Source organism: Onychomys torridus, chromosome 21 (genome assembly GCF_903995425.1).
Source record: "Onychomys torridus chromosome 21, mOncTor1.1, whole genome shotgun sequence".
Taxonomy (NCBI): domain Eukaryota; kingdom Metazoa; phylum Chordata; class Mammalia; order Rodentia; family Cricetidae; genus Onychomys; species Onychomys torridus.
This window is the reverse complement of record NC_050463.1, coordinates 29,193,872-29,211,244: the sequence shown is the minus strand read 5'-3', so window position 1 is coordinate 29,211,244 and position 17,373 is coordinate 29,193,872. Positions and strand designations below refer to the sequence as shown.

Sequence of the window (17,373 nt, the reverse complement as noted above, 5' to 3'; positions counted from 1 at the left end):
AAAAACTGATTGATAGGGCCATGGTTCCTAAATTGTGACATCTTCTCCTTCTTCCTTCATCTGTGTCCAAGCCTGGTTTTTCTCTGCCTTTTTCTTTCTTTTTTAAAAAATACTTATTTTTATCTATATGAGTGTTTGCTTGCATGTATGTATGTGCACGATATTGATGAAATTATTAAGGCCATTCCACGTAGTTAAAAGGGAGGTTTATTTTGTGGGGTAACTTACAAATGAAGGGATAGGTAGGTTGCAGGGTCTGGGAAAGGTATGGCGCAGTCCGGCGGTGTTCTCTGGAGAACTCTGCTTGGTCTACCTCCAGCATCCAGGGCCCAGGAACCAAGAGAGCCCCTGCATCCGGATCCCGGGTCTTCAGCGTCCTCTCTCAGCCCTGCCTTGTAGGCGTGACCATTACCAAAGCCTCATTGAGGGTTGGATCTTCCAGATCAAAGCCTTGTGCATGTCTAGTACCTGTAGAGGTCATAAAGTGTTGAATCCCCTGGAGCTGGAATTATAGACAGATGTTAGCCATCATGTGGGTGCTAGGAATCGAATCTAGGTCCTCTGCCAGAGCAGCCAGTGATCTTAACTGCAGATCCAGCCTCCTCTTCCTCTTTGTTTGTTTTGTTTTGTTTTGTTTTGTTTTTATGTTGTTGTTGTTGTTTTTCGAGACAGGGTTTCTCTGTGTATCCCTAGCTGTTCTGGAATTTGTTCTGTAGATCAGGCTGGTCTTGAGCTCAGAGATCCACCTGCCTCGGCCTCCTGAGTGCTGGGATTAAAGGCACAAGCCACCACCTCCCTCCCAGCTCTCAGCTTCCTTTTCCAAAAACCAATTTTCTCCCCCTGTAACTCTAAGTTATTAGAGTTATTATATTTATATGTATATTTTAGTGGAAAAGATATCCTTAACAGCTACCATCCAGTCTCTACTTCAAGTAATCTAAAGCTGAAAGGACTGAGGATTACCTCAGTAGGTACATACAGCCAGGGGAAAGCAAACTACAACCCCAAACCCTACCCACGAACAAAAAAACATTTGCTGGTAGGCACTTTGGTGAACAGAGTCATGGGTTAAAGTGATAACTGGGTGTCCAGGCTTAGTTACCTCAGTTCTCAGCTTCTCCTTTTTTTGTCCTGAGGAAACTGTTCCAGATTCAATTTGAGATTAAGTGTCCTGAAAGTTCTTATAACCTAAAAACTGGGAGGCTGTCACACTAGGTAAGAAGGCCTACGGCTGTCAGTCCATGCAGATTGTAAGTGTGAGGGCCAAAGGGAACTCTAATTCCCTAAACTCGGGATATCCAGAAATGAGCTCAGACTTCAAAAGGTCAGAGTTTTAACAGGACGATAAGAGGAATATTGTGGCACTGTTTTCCTCAAGATAAATTTAGGAATATATTAACTCACAAAGTGAATATAATTCCAAGGGCAGAAGCTGCAAATTAAGATTATTAGAAAGTAGCCGGGCAGTGGTGGCGTACGCCTTTAATTCCAGCACTCGGGAGGCAGAGTCAGGCGGATCTCTGTGAGTTCGAGGCCAGCCTGGGCTACAGAGTGAGTTCCAGGAAAGGCTCCAAAGCTACACAGAGAAACCCTGTCTCGAAAAAACCAAACAAACAAACAAAAAAAACCAAAAAGATTATTAGAAAGTAAGACTCCTACAGAGCTAGAAATCTGGGCAGTCACTGTAGATAAGGGGGGAAATGTATTCAGCCTTGTTATATCACAAAAAATATGCTGGAGCTTTTAAATGGATTCTTCTTTAATTTAGTTATCATAATACCCATTTTACAGAGGATTTAACTGTTTAAGAGCTCACTCCATATCTTATTGCATACAATTAATAAATGGTAGAATTTAAGTGCAATCCCAGTCTTGTTGATTATCAATCCCATTTTTACTTATTATTTTTTTAATCTTCGAGACAGAGTCTCACATAGTACAAGTTGGCATCGTTCTTTCAAATTAACTAAGAATGACGTTGAACTTCTGATCTCCTCCTCCATCTCCCTGGTTCTGAAATTTAGGCATATGCCATCACACCTGTCTTATATAATGCTGGGGCTATTAGCAAGGTTTCATGAGTGCTAAGCAAGCATTCTACCAACTGAGTAACATGTCCAGTCTCCAAAACCATATCTTTGCCACATAAATAATATCAAGGCACATGAGGGATGGTGGCTGTGGTAGTTTGAAAGAAAATGTTCCCTGCTGGGTGGTGGTGGCGCACACCTTTAATCCCGGCACTCAGGAGGCAGAGCCAGGCGGGTCTCTGTGAGTTCGAGGCCAGCCTGGTCTACAGAGTGAGATCCAGGACAGGCTCCAAAGAGAAACCCTGTCTTGAAAAACCAGGAAAAAAAAAGAGTTTCCATGGTTATGTTGTTTCTACATAGCAATAGAACCCTAAGTCGGTGGCGTACACCAACAACATCATCACTCAGAAGGGCAAGTCAGGAAGACTGCCATGAGCTGGAAATTAGGATGGGCTACAGGATGCACGGTGATGAGGGGCTGAACTTCTGAAACTGTAAGCCGCCCCCATTTAAATATTTTCCTATACATTGCTAAAACAACAAACAAACAACCCCCCCCAAAAAAAAAACAAACACTAAATACAGGAAGTGGACATTGGCTCAGTGGTTAGGGTCACCGGCTGCTCTTGTGGTGGATCTGAATTCAGTTCCTAGCACATATTGGTGGCTCCCAATGGTCTGTCACTCACTCCAGTTCCAGAGGATCTGACGCCCTCTTCTGGCCTATGAGGGCCTTGCACACACATGGTGCACACATATGGTGCACAGACATACACACACCAAAAAACAAAATAAAACACGCAGAGTAGCTGGGACTTAGCGAGGAGGCCAAAAATGAAAGCTCAAACGGGGTAAATCCCAACACTTAGGAAACAAAGGCAGGCGGATCTCTGTGAGTTCGAGGCCAGCCTGGTCTACATAGTGAGTTCCAGGACAGCCAGGAATAATAATAATAATAATAATAATAATAACAATAATAATAATAACAATAATAATAAATAATAATTTTTAAAATGTAAAATATAAATTGACAAAAAATATTCTGGAGCTTTATTTTTTTTTAGATTTATTGTTTTGGTTTTTTGTTTGTTTGTTTTTTGGTTTTTCGAGACAGGGTTTCTATGTAGCTTTGGAGGCTGTCTTGGAACTCGCTTTGTAGACCAGGCTGGCCTCGAACTCACAGAGATCCACCTGCCTCCCGAGTGCTGGGATTACAGGAGTGCGCCACCACCACCCGGCTAGATTTATTGTTTTTATGTTTGTAAGGTGTTTGCCTGAATGTATGTCTGTGTAGCACATGTGTGACAGATGCCTATGTAGGTCAGAATGGGGGTGGGGGTCATAACCTCTCCCACTGGAGTTACAGATGAGTGTGAACCACCATGTGGGTGCTGGGAACTGGACCCAGGTCCTCTGCAAGAGCAGCCAGTGCTCTTAACCACAGACCTATCACTCCAGCCCAGGAACTGAGATTTTTACCTTAAATCATTGAAGCAGATGTATAATTAACATGACATCAAATTAATATGTGATATTGGGCAAGTAGCAGTCCCTAAGAAACTCAAAGTCCTAAAAACAATGTTTTTTGTTGTTGTTGTTTTTGAGCTGAGGACCGAACCCAGGGCCTTGCGCTTGCTAGGCAAGCACTCTACCACTGAGCTAAATCCCCAACCCAACAATGTATTTCTATTTATTTGTGTGTGTGTGTTTGTGTGTGTGATGTGCACCACAAGCATGTAGGTGGCCATAGAGGCCAAAAAAAAAAAAGCATGAGATCCTCTTAGACTGTAGTTAAGGGCAGTTGTGAACTGGGAAATATGCATGGTAGGAACCAAATACAGGCCTTTGGAAGAGCAGCCAGTGCTCTTAACCTCTGAGCCACCTCTCCAGCCTCCACCCCCAACACCTCTCCAGCCTCCACCTCCAACACCTCTCCAGCCTCCACCCCCAACACCTCTCCAGCCTCCACCTCCAACACCTCTCCAGCCTCCACCTCCAACATCTCTCCAGCCTCCACCTCCAACATCCCTAGTGTCTGTGAGACAGGGTCTTACTATAAAGTCTTGTCTGTTGTGGAACTTACTATAGAGATAAGGCTGACCCCCAAATTCAGAGAGATCTGCCTGCCTCTGCCTTCTTAGTGCAGGGATTAAAGGCGTGTACCATCAGACCAAGCCCCCAGATAAAGGCTAGTATGATTCAGAAAAATACTTAGGAAATGGTTTCTTTGATAACAACATACTTTTGAGTTGTCTTCCTCCCCACCCCCCAGACAGGGTTTCTCTGTGTAGCTTTGCACCTTTCCTGGAACTGGCTTTGTAGACCAGGCTGGCCTTGAACTCACAGAAATCCACTTGGCTCTGCCTCCCGAGTGCTGGGATGAAAGGCATGCGCCACCGCCACCCGGCTTTGAGTTCTTATTTGAATCAAAGTTCAAAAGAAACCCAGAATCTTTTTTTTTTTTTGAGACAGGGTTTCTCTATGTAGCTTTGCACCTTTTCCTGGAACTCACTTGGTAGTCCAGGCTGGCCTCGAACTCACAGAAATCCACCTGGCTCTGCCTCTCCAGGGCTGGGATTAAAGGCGTGCACCACCACCACCCAGCGAAACCCAGAATCATTATGCTGAATTTCTTCCAAAAGTTGCCATAATAATCCCGCCCTATATAGTTTCCTTTCACATTGTGAGTTTTCCATCGACTTGCTTTGACAATAGAATATAGCAGAAATGACATTGTGCACATTTGGAGTTTAGTATTCATACTCTCTTGGAAGCCAGATATCATGGAAAGGTATTTAAATGATCCTTTTTTTCCATTTATTTATTTGTGTGTGTGTGTGTGTTAGGCACATGTGCCACGTGTGCCACGTGTGCATATAGAGGTCAGAAGATACTTGATGAGTCAGTGTTCTCCTTCTACTGTATGGGTCCCAGTGATTAAGCTCAGGTCATCAGGCTTTGATGGCCCATGAATCAAAATTAGCTTGCTAGAGACATGTCACATCCAGTAATTACAACCAACCTCTGGACATTTGACTGAGGTGGGCTAGGCCATCCAAACCATTTAGTCAAACTGCATGTACATAATCTACCCAAAGTGAGACCATTAGAAGAACACATTCCAAACTGCTGACTCACGGAATTGTGAGTCAAAAATTGACTACCATTGGAATTCAGCACATTTGTGAGTGGGCTATTATCCCCCACAGCCCTCCTCCCACCCCAGCAAATCTAATACAGCCTGAATAGTTTTTTCCAATTAATCAGATTTATTAAGTAAGTAGCATATGCAAATGGTACACCATGTATAAAGTAGGGCCAGTCTTCAGTAAGTTAACAATGTATATCAGGAGGTAATCAAATGTGTAAGTAGCTATCACAGGACAACACAGAATAACAGCCATAGTGTATAAATACTACAGTGTCTAAGAATTTAAACAGAGAAACATGTTAGCCTGAGGTGATAAGGGAAGTTTTGTTCTGTTTTGTTGAGACAGGGTTTCTCTGTGTAGCCCTGGCTGTCCTGGAACTTACTCTGTAGACCAGGCTGGCCTTAACTCACAGAGATCTGCCTGCCTCTGCAAGTGCTGGGATTGAAGGTGTGCGCCACCACCACCTGTTGGGAAAGATTTATCAAGAAGATAATGTCAGAAAACCTTGAAAGACTTTGGTAGTGAGGCAGAAGGAGAAGACATTCCAAGTAAAAGAAAATGATCTAGAACAACGTCCAAGGACAGAGACAAAGAATTTGAGATACCTCAAATTTTAGTTAAGCATCCGGGAGTCAAAGCATCCAGGGGATGTCGGGGGACCATTCTTCATTCAACAAACACCAACTTGATGTCAGGCACTGTCTACTACACTAATCAGTATGTAACAGACCTGGGAGCTGAGTCACCAAGTAAAGATCCCTGAAAGTGAGGGAGCGTGTCGGTTTTTGTTTCCTGTGTATATGTATGTATGTTGGGGGCTGGGGAACACATGTAGAGGTCAGAGGACAAAGCTGGGGAGTTAGTTTTCTCCTCTTTTGAGTTCTGGGGATCACACTTGGGTCATCAAACTTGTGGGGCAAACACTCTGACTCCTGTGCCATGTCAGTGACCCCTCCTGTAGTTCAAAGTGGCATGGAATTTGCTGTGCAGACAAAGATGACTTTCAACCACTGTTGAGCCATATTGGGGCTGGGGATATAGCTCAATGGTAGACTTTCTTCTTATTGGGACGTCAGTTGCATGGTAAAGCAAACAAACAAAAACACTGTGGTAAATTAGTATAATGCAATACTACATAGCAATGAGAATAAATGTCCAACTGTTACCACCAGAAATAGCTAGAGAAGTCAGCAGGAGAAAATTCAAACACCTAGAGAATGTAGAGGAAAGGCTGGAGAGATGGCTCAGCAGTTAAGAGCAGTGGCTGCTCTTCCAGAGGACCAGGGTTCGATTCCCAGCACCCACATGGCAGCTCACAACTGTCTGTAACTCCAGTTCCAGGGGACCCCACAACCATGGCAAAAAACGCCAATGTACATTAAAAAAAAAATGTAGAGGAAAGCCAGATTAAGAATATAACAACAGCCGGGTGGTGGTGGTGGTGCACGACTTTAATCCCAGCACTTGGGAGGCAGAGCCAGGCGGATCTCTGTGAGTTCGAGGCCAGCCTGGGCTACAGAGCGGATCCAGGAAAGGCACAGAGCTACACAGAGAAACCCTGTCTTGAAACCCCCCCCCCAAAAAAAAGATAACATTTATATAAAGACAAGGAAGATCAGGTAAAACTATACAACTTATTGTTTAGAAATACTTAAGTTTGCCAGGCATGGGGGTATGTGCTTTTAATCCCAGCACTTTGGAGGCAGAGGCAGGAAAATCTCTGTGAGTTGGAGGCCAGCCAGGGCTACATAGAGAGACTCTGCCCTAAAAAACATAAGCCAAGCAAACAAACGTTTTACTGAAAGACAGGTCAAGTACAAGAGAGATTAATACACCATTTGGGATAGTAGCTTACTCTACAGTTAGAGAAAAGGTACCGTTTGCTGCCTTCCTCAAATTGTACATATAGGTTGTATGCATCTTATTTTTTATTTACTGGACATGTGTGTGTATATATACATAAATATATATGTATATTACATACATACATATATATATACATATATATATTCACACAACCACTACTATGTGGTTAAAAAGAGAAGTGGGGTTTACTGGGAAAAGGGATAGAAGAGAACAAATTTGAAAGAGAGAAGGCGTTTCAGAATGAGAAAATAGAATCCGAACAGAGGCAGAACCGAAGGTAGACGGTGGAAAACAGTAGGGGTCGTTTTTTTGCAGCAAGCTATGATATTTATATTGGTAGGAATAAGCTCTCAGAAGAATGTGGGGATTCTTGGATGCTCTCACAGGGGATCTGTAGGCGTCTCACAGTAAACAATAGGGACTTTGTATTAGTATTCACTGGGTTAGACAAAAAGAAACAATTGTGGCTAACTGAAATAAAGGGGGGAGGTTTGTTTTTATTTGTTTGTTTGTAAAGACTGAGGAGAGAGAATGGGAGAGGGGGAAATGGGAGGAGGGAGAGAGAAAAGACTCAATAGTTTATTGATAGGCTATATAGTCTAGTGACCAGTGTAGGATTCCGAAAGATCTGGGGATCTCAATGGGATCGACCAGCTTTCGATTTCAACTACCAGTTCCCAGGAGTCTGGTCTGTTTGTTTCCTCTTGTGTGATCTGGGATCTCTGCTTATAATAAGGGGAACAAAGCTTAGATGGTAGGTAGGCAAAGGAATAAAGGGATAATGGAGACATACACACTCATACACGTGCACGCGCAGGTAGTTTGGATTCCTTAGTAAATTATAGGATGGTAACTGCAAAACCCAAGAATGACCTCATTCACATAAGTAATCCTGAGATTACACATCTAGACATGTAATAGATTAGTTAAACGTAGGATTCGTGGCCTTCGTGGTAGTAACGTTTTGCGTTTAGGATGTCCTCAAGTTTGTCCCGCAACTGCTTCGTCCTCAGATAAGAAACACCCAAATTGCTACACACTGCCTCTGATACGAAATTCAGATCAGCCAGCCCTTGCAAAAGGCTGAAACTCAACTAGCAGCACATAAAGATATACAAGAAAACAGCTGGAAGTCATGATGCACGCCGGCTAGGGAGGCCTTGCTCAGCTACAGAACGAGGTGGAGGCCAGGAGGGACGAGATGGAACCCTGTCTCAGACAAAGCCAAACAACGGCGCTGCTCCGAGAGAGAGAGAGAGAGAGGAGACTTTGAGGACTAGAGTCAAGCCACTCACGTCGCAACCCCCGTTCGTAAGCTGACGACCACGGCTCCCTATTCTGAATCCTCAGAAACCAAGGTGGGGGGTGGGAGAGGAATCTGCGGAGCAACGATCCTCGGGGACCCGCGCGAGTCGAACCGCACCTACGGAACCATAGTGCCCGGAGAAAGGGACCGGAGGGAGGGGCGGGGGTGAGAGGGGACGGACGGACGGACCGAGAGGGGATGCTGCACATGCGCACAAGCTCTCCCGGGTCAACAAAGACGGCGGCGTGCGCGCGCGTGCGCGCCCCGGAGCCAGGACCGCCCCCTCCCCTCTCCGAGGACGTGCGCGTGCACGGCCGCTGCGGAGAAGGTGCCAGCGGGGCCGGAGGACAGAGAGGAGGAAAAAAAAAAAAAAAAAAAAGAAAGAAAAAGGAGGCGGGTAGGAACCGCGGGCCGCCGGAGGAGGAGGTGGAGAAGGGGTTGTGCTCCGGGGCCGCCGAGGAGGAAGGAGGCGGGGCCGCGACGAGCGGCGCGTGCAGGTGCCGGGTTCCCCGGGGCTCCGCGGGCGCGCGAGCGGCTCGGCGGTCCTTCCTCTTCCCCCCCCCCACTTCCCACCGCCGCCGCCGCTGCAGTGGCCGCCGCCGCCGCTGCCGCTCGGTCGCCGCCGGTCTGCGGGAGGCGGGTTATGGCGGCGGCGGCAGTGGGAGCTGTGAATGAGTTCTCCGGCCGGACGACGGAAAAAGAAAGGCTCCGGCGGCGCGAGCCCGGCGCCCGCCAGGCCTCTGCCCCCCGCCGCGGTCCCCGCCCCTTCCGCCGGCCCGGCCCCTGCGCCCCGCTCGCCCCGTAAGCCGAGCCTCTATTACTTCTTCACGTCCCCGCTGGTCGGCGGCTTCGCCCTGCTGCGCCTGCTGGCCTGTCACCTGGGGCTCCTCTTCGGGTGGCTCTGCCAGCGCTTCTCCCGCGCCCTCATGGCCGCCAAGAGGAGCTCCGGGACCGCGCCGGCGCCCGCCTCGCCCTCACCCCCAGCGCCCGGGCCCGGTGGCGAGGCCGAGAGCGTCTGCGTCTTCCACAAACAGGCCTTCGAGTACATCTCCATTGCCCTGCGCATCGACGAGGAAGAGAAAGGTACCCGGGGGGGCTGGAGAGGGGCGGCGGCGGGCGGCCCTGGGAGGGCGGGCTCCACCTGCGTCCCTTTCCTGCAGCCCCCTCCCCGACTTGGTCTGGAGCCCCAGGAGTCCCGAGTCCCCCCACAGGCCAGACCCTGCCCTGCGACGCCTAGTTAGTTGAACCTCTCCCCTTTCGGGGCGCCCTAGCTCTCTCCACTTTGTTTCAGCGCCCCCACACTTGTGCATTAATTATCTAAGTCCCCCGTGAGACACGCAGACGTGCTGGGGGACAGTGACAGTTGGCCTAGAGTGACCACACGGGGTTCTTTCTGACACTCTAAACAGTGTGGCATTTCTCTGAGCCGGGCTTCCTAAAGGTGTCTTGTTTTTTAGTTTTTAAGTTTTGTTTTTGGTTGGTTGGTTGGTTGGTTGGTTGGTTTTTCGAGACAGGGTTTCTCTGTGTAATGGCCCTAGCCGTCCTGGAACTAGCTCTGTAGATCAGGCTGGCCTCGAACTCATTGAGATCCACCTGTCGCTGCCTCTCAGAGTGCTGGGATTAAACCACCGCCCGGCCCAAGGCAGAATGTTAAGTTTCTAAATTGAAATGTTAAATGAATGAGTTGGGTAAGCAGGCATTATCATTGTACCGTGAAACCTAAAACAAAGGCTCCTGCGCCTCGGTGAAGGCAGGGATACTGCATACTTTAGTTTAACTTCAAGCAACATCTTTTAGTCTTTTCTGTGTGCGAGGCATTGTGCTGTGCGCGTGTCCCTTGATCCTCACGGTAACTCCCATGTGAGAGTACTATCGGTCCAGGTGTTTTACAAATGAAATGACTAGTTACAAGATTGAAGCAGGAGGCAGCAAATCTAGGCCAATAGCTAATTCTAAACTTGTTTGGAAAATGTTAAGTGGGGCTAGAAAGTCTTGTGTCCCCACCTTTTTATCGTCACTTCCAGTGTTCAGCCCAGATTCCCACCTTGGCTCGGTTAGGTACGCTCATTAACGTTGTCCACTGTGGGAAACGAACAATCTGTAGTTGTTTGGCAGGGTGGTTTCCACACTCAACACTAGAGACAGTTCTAGGGTGTCAGTCTCGGTGAAGCGTTTCCTTTGCAGGGCCTAAGATTAAAAAAGGGCATATAATGAGAGAGGCAGATATCCATGATTGGGAGTCCCAAGACAGTGGAGATTCAGTTCAAGACAGTAGTAGACACAGTTAAGAATATTTTGTGTTTGTGAGAGGGAGCCTTTTTTGTTGGTTGCTCAGTTCTTACTAACTCTAACTTACTAACTCTAACACTTGGGGAGGATGAAGGACGGCCCTCTTCCTTCCAGGGGTGATGTTGTATTGCAGTATTTTAGGGTTCCCTGGTTTTTAGACTAATGGGACGATGTGAGAGTGGATTATTTAGGGGCTTGAGGATGTAGTTCAGTTTTAACAAGGCTCAGGCCCAGCAAGCCTCAGAGCTTGCATTTGCTTCTCCCTGCTTCAGAAACAAAGGCAACAAACAAAAATTAAAACAAATCAGTTGCATTCATTCTCCTTTAAAAAGAAATAAAGCTGAGCAATATCTGCACATGGGAAACTGAAGACTGCCGTGAGTTCAAAGCCAGCTAGGCTACATAGCAAGACCTTGTTTCAAAAAAATATAAATAAATAAACTGAATATGAACCTACTCTACAGAGCTAATTCCAGGACAGCCAAAGCTGTCCCACAGTGAAACCCTGCCTCGGAAAACCAATAAATAAATAAATACATTAATAAATAAGTGAAAAATAGTAAATAAATGGAATCTGTATTTTCATGTATTTTCTCTTCTATCCCAGTTTCCCCCTTTGGTATATTTAGACAACTTTGTAGCCTAACTTTAATTCCATAATTGGAAAAGAATTGACATTTAAAGTCTGTCAACTTTTTAGCTATACTTGACAACTCAGAACTTACTTCCGAGAGAAGTTAATTCTCTTTCTACTGCATAGAATATGTGAGCTGATAGCCTGAACTGAGTATGCGGTCTTCAGAGGCTCTGGGACTCTTGTACACTGTCAAGGGGGTGGCACCCGTTAGAAACATGTAACACACCACGTGGGCAGTGCCCACTGAGGTCCGAAGAGGTGTGGGATCCTGAGACTGCAGTTCCAGACAGGTGTGAGCCACCATGTGAGTGCGTACTGAGCCCAGCCAGGTCCCCCAAAAGAGCAGCCAGTACTCCTAACCACTGAGCCGTCCATCTCTCCAGCTCTGAATTTTTTTAGGTGTTTTAATGGTTGAACTTCTTTGAAAGAGTGATCATCCATTTGTGTACGAAGAAACCAGCTAAAGAGTGGGCTCAGATAGCCAAAGTAGGAACAGAGTCAGGAAACCAGGCTTAATGTAAAATCATTATTTGATTTTACATATATATATATTTGAGGTTATACTATAATTACAGCATTTCCTCCCCCCCCCAACTCCCCATAGATCCCTCCTTGCTCTCTGTCAAACTTATGGCCTCCTTTTTCCTTCATTGTTACATGCGTATATGATTTTATACTGCACAGTGTTTCTCTCTTTTTCCTTCTTTCCTTTCCTTTCCTTTCCTTTCTTTTTCTTGGCTTCTTGAGACAGGGTTTCTCTGTGTAGCCCTGGCTGTCCTGGAACTCTGTAGCCCAGGCTGGCCTCAAACTCAGAGACCCATCTGCCTCTGTCTTCTGAGTGTGGGGATTATAGGTGTACACTGGCTGTTTCTCTCTCTCTCTTTTTAAATTTATTTATTTTTATTTTAAGTGCATTGGTGTTTTGCCTGTGTGAGGGTGTTAGATCCCTTGAAACTGGAGTTACAGACAGTTGTGAGCTACCATGTGGGTACTGGGAATTAAACCCAGGTCCTCTGGAAGAGCAGCCAGTGCTCTTAACCACTGAGCCATCTTTCCAGCCCCTCTTTCTTTCTTTCTTTCTTTCTTTCTTTCTTTCTCCCTCCCTCCCTCCCTCCCTCCCTTCCTTCTTTCCTTCCTTCCTTCCTTCCTTCCTTCCTTCCTTCCTTCCTTTCTCTCTCTCTCTCTCTCTCTCTCAAGTTTTTCAAGACAGGGTTTCCCTTTGTAGTTTTGGTGCCTGTCCTGGATCTTGCTCAAACTCACAGAGATCTGCCTGCCTCTGCCTCCCAAGTGCTGGGATTAAAGCCAGCCTCCCCCTCCCTCCCTGGCTGTTTCTCTTATTTTTAATGATGGTAAAGAGTCAATCAGAGTACTTGAGGAAAAGAGGTTGTAATAGTGGTTCTTTGGATTAACCAGAACATGCATGACCTTGCATGTTTTGTGTCTACAGATAGATAAGTGGGTGGAGGTTCAGAAGGTGTGGTTCGATTTCTCAGGTAGTACCTAACAGTAAGGGCCACAGTGTGCTGTGTGGAAGAAAGTGAACCAGTTTTTCAGGATGTTGTAGGGCTGAAGAATCTGGCATCAAGAACAGAAAGTGTCTAAATAAAATAGTCCTCATCAGTTAATTTTTTTTTTTCAGAGCTGAGGACCGAACCCAGGGCTTAGCACTCGCCCACTGAGCTAAATCCCCAACCCTATCAGTTAATTTTTTCACAGTTTTCGTTAATTTTCCTTTTGTGTGTGTTTCTGTGTGTACATGAACACACATGCCATAATATGCATGTGGAGGTCAGAGAATGACCTGTACTGGATGGTTCTGTCCTATCACGTGGGACCCCAAAATCAAACTCAGATTGTCAGATTAGCAGGCTCAGCCCTCTAGTCATGTATGTATTTAGGCTCACGGTTCCAGAGCTCCGAGTCCATCACCATCATGGCAGGGTGGCCTGGCAGCAGGCAGGCGTGTGGCTGGAGCAGCAAGCTGAGAGCTCACGTCTTGAACCGTAGCAAGAAGCAGGGGAAATGAAATGAGAGGAAATGGCCAGAATCTTCAAACCCCGAAAGCCCTCCCCTTGGCACCCTTCCTCTCACAAGGCCATACCTCTTAAACCTCACAGACGGACGGCACCAAACGGGACCAGCGTTCCAATGTAAGTGTACAGGGGACATTCTCGTTCGGACTGCCTCACCACCTAATTAACTAAGTTGGTTGGTTGGTTGGTTTTTGAGACGTGGTCTCTCTACATAGTGCCGGCTGGCCTCAAACTCAGAGATCCACCTGCCTCGTCTCTTGAGTGCTGGGATTAAAGGCATGTGCCTCCACTTCTGGCAGTGATTTTTCTAGTTTTGTGTAATCCAATGTTGTATATTAATTTAAAACACAAAAGCCTGTTAACATCTATTTTCATAAGATGAGGGTAGAGAGTAGAAATCAGAAGTGATTACTTTCATTCCTGAAAAGTGTACATCTACCACTTAGAAAGAATTCATTTCAGACTTAATTTCCTTTTGCTGGGTGACTCTGCCTAAGGGCGATGGTGGTTTACACCTGTTCCAGCACCCAGGAAGCCGAGGCAGGATGGTTGAAGAGAGTTTGGGGCCTGCTTGAACGACATAGTGAGATCTAGAAGACCCTATTTCAAAAAACTGAAAGGAAGGAAGGTGCTTTTAGAGATCCTCCTTGATTGGAGGCGGAACACGAGGAGCGCCGCAGGTTGAGGGCGATGTGGTCTGTGTAGGGAGTTGTGGGCCACACAGGGCTGCCTGCTGCACCCTTTGCCAAGAACCCAGAGGCCTCCCGGTTCAGTAAAGAAAGCCTAGTGCAAGGACATGGGTCTTTTGCAAAAGCATCGCCTTTCTTCCTGACTGCTCAGTATTCAGTGTGCTTGGCACAAAAAGGTCTAAAGACAGCCACTGTTGGAGGGTTTATGCCTTGTTTGGTTTCTGGGTTGTTTGTTGTTGTTGTTGTTGTTTTGTCTTTTTTTTTTCCCACAGAGCTGAGGACCGAACCCAGGGCCTTTCGCTTAGTAGGCAAGCCCTCTATCACTGAGCTAAGTCCCCAACCCCCCTTTTTTTAAAAATTATTTTATGTATATGGATGTTTTGCCTGCGTGTGAGTGTGTGTGTGTGTGTGTGTGTGTGTCTGTCTGTCTGTCTGTCTGTGTCTGGTGGCCACAGAGATTAGAACGGGGAGTCTGAGTCCCTTGGAACTGTAGTTACGGGGGAATTGAACCAGGATTCTGTGGAAGATCAGCAGGTGCTCTTAACTGCTGGGCCATCTCTCTGGCACCTTGTTTTGTTTTTTAAATCACAGTGTATGTGGTTAAGGTAGATCTTGGATAGTTCTGTTATTCCTGGTTAAATGTGTAGATGAAGGAATTGCTGGGTCATGTAGCAAATAGACTAATAATAGCATCGGAATGAACCACTGTCTTACCCAATTAATAGGACCAGTTTGTTTGGGACCACCAAACATGACATTTTACTCCATTGCTTTTTGTATCAGATTGTTTTGGGTGGGTTTTTTTTTTTGTTTGTTTTCTTTTTTGTTTTGTTTTGTTTTAAGTTGGTTTCTTAGTCACTGTTCTATATTTTTAAAGAGACACCATGACCAAGGCAACTCTTTTAATTAAAGCATTTAATTACAGTTTCAAAGGGTTAGTCATGGCTGGGACATGTTGGAAGCATGGTGGCACTCATGGTGCTGGAGTAATAGTTGAGAGTTACATCCTGATACACACACACACACACACACACACACACACACACGGGGGGGGGGGGGGGGGGGGGCTGGCATGGGCTTTGAAGCCCACCCCCAGTGACACACTTCCTCCAACAAGGTCTTACCTGCTCCAGCAATGCCACACCTCCTGACCCTTCTAATCCTTTCAAACAGTTCCCGTCCCTGATGGATAAACATGCATTCAGATATATGAGCCTATGGAGGCAATTCTTACTCATACTACCACAGTTGGTGTAGATGTAACCATCTTGTTAAATAAGAAACACAGAGCCACTTGCAGAGTTAAAAACCAAGAGGTCAGAGCTGAGAGCCTTACCCTTCACTGCTTCTGCTGTCTTTTCTCTCCGCAAGAGACCTACTTCTGTGTGTTTTTTCTTTTTTATAGACTTTCTGTTATGTTTTCACATTGGTTGTAAACCCAGCCACATGACTTCCTTGTCACTGCCTGTCTGTCAGACCTCCAGGTCTTCTATGGTTGGTATTGAGATTAAAGGCGTGTGTGGCCATGCTGACTGTGTCCTTGAACACACAGAGATCTACCTAGCTCTGCCTCCCAAGTGCTGGGATTAAAGGCATGTATCACCACCGCCCAGCTTCTGCTCTGGCTTGCTCTGACCTCAGGGCAACTTTATTAACATACAAATAAAATCACATTTCAATACAAATAAAATATCACTATAAGTTGGCTTGGCTTTTCTGTTTTTAATATAGTGTCATCTTACTGAATTTCTTAATTTGGGTGATACAGATTGAACACTAGGGCCTTGTGCTGGCTTGGCAAGCCTTCCTTCCACCACTGAGCTACAGCTCCAGATCTTTTTTTGTTTGTTTGTTTGTTTTTTGTTTTTCGAGACAGGGTGCCTCTGTGTAGCTTTGCACCTTACCTGGATCGCACTCTGTAGCCCAGACTGGCTTTGAACTCACAGAGATCCTCCTGGCTCTGCCTCCCGAGTGCTGGGATTAAAGGCGTGCGCCACCACCGCCCGGCTTCTAGACCTCATTTTACTTTAAAATAATTATTTATTTTGTACATATGTTTGCGGTGGGGAGTGGAGTGGAATGGGGGGTGCATGCTGCAGTGTGTGCCTGTGGAGGTCAGCTGGCAGGAGTCAGTTCTTTCCATCCTGTGGGTCCCAGGATCAAACCCCAGGTGGCCAGGTCAGCCTTGGCAGGAAGTGCCTTTACACACTGGCCCTCACTTGAGTTTTTTGAAGCAAGGTCTCAGTAGGTTTTCTGGATTGTCCTTAAAGTCACTCTGCAGTGAGGCCTTGAACTCTGGATCCTCTTCCCTCTGCCTCTCAGTGGCTGGGCTCACAGCCTGTGCTGCCGGGCTGGCGACATGGCTTTCATTTGTAGTCTCCGTGTGCTTGTTTACTAACATGGATGTCCGTGTGTCTCTGGGACTGTGCATAGGTTGTTTCATTTTCTCCACTTGGGGACTTGAGGTCCCTACGGCTTTGCACAAGGCAAGAACGTTTCACCACCAAACTGCATCCTCAGGTGTTCAGCCATTTTCATCACTGCTTGATGAGAGTCCTTTGTAATTCCGGCTGCAAGTCCTTTGCTAAGCATGTTGTTGTTTTGACTTTTTTAGAGCCTGTTTGGTGTCTTTTCATTGTTAGAACACTGGCAGTGAAGAGTAGGAGTTTAAATTTAGTGAAGTTTAGTTTGCCCATGGTTCTATGGCTTTTGATTTTTGTGTTCTCTTAGACATCTAATTCAAACTCTCAAAAAGTCTTTAAATACTCGAGGTTTTACAGGCTGGAAAAGGGCTGGCAAGGTGACTCTTGGAAAAGAGCCCTTGCTTCAAAGCCTGATGCCTGAGTTTGTCCTGGAACTCAGGACATAAAGGTGAAGGTGGGACTTGCTCCACACTTGGGCTGTACCTCACTCCACCCCATGTATATTCATATGCATATAAAGAATTTTATTATTTTAAGAGAAATAAGGTGATATATAAGTGATAGCAGTGAGATGGCTCATCAGGTTAGGCTCTTGCTGCCAAGCCTATTCAATCCTCAGGACCGATAGGAAGGAGACAGCAGTTCCCTGAAAGTTGTCTTCTGACGTATGCTAGCACATGCATGCTCACACAGAGAGACAAGATGAAATATGTGTCATGTAAACTTTTAGATTGCTTTCATTTTATGTACAGGAATATTGTACCTGAACATATGTGTGCACACTATGTTCATGCCTGCTGCATAAGCAGGTCAAAAAGAGGACATCAGATCCCCTGGAATTGGAGTTATGGGTGACTGTGAGCTACCATGTGGATTCTGGGAATTGAAAATGGGTCCTCTGCAGACTCACGTGGTCCTGACCACTGAGCCATCTCTCCAGCCCCAATA

The 17,373-nt window shown here is 46.2% G+C and overlaps 1 protein-coding gene across 2 annotated transcripts in view; it reads left to right on the top strand.

The window, feature by feature from the left end:
- Window positions 1-8,721: 8,721 nt before the first annotated feature.
- Spast (spastin) overlaps window positions 8,722-17,373 on the top strand; it is a 46,788-nt gene continuing 38,136 nt past the window's right edge. For both annotated transcript variants that reach the window (XM_036170538.1, XM_036170537.1), the window contains exon 1: window positions 8,722-9,437. In XM_036170538.1, the coding sequence (XP_036026431.1) occupies window positions 9,026-9,437 (412 nt within the window). In that variant the 5' untranslated portion in view covers window positions 8,722-9,025. The remainder of the gene's footprint in view (window positions 9,438-17,373) is intronic.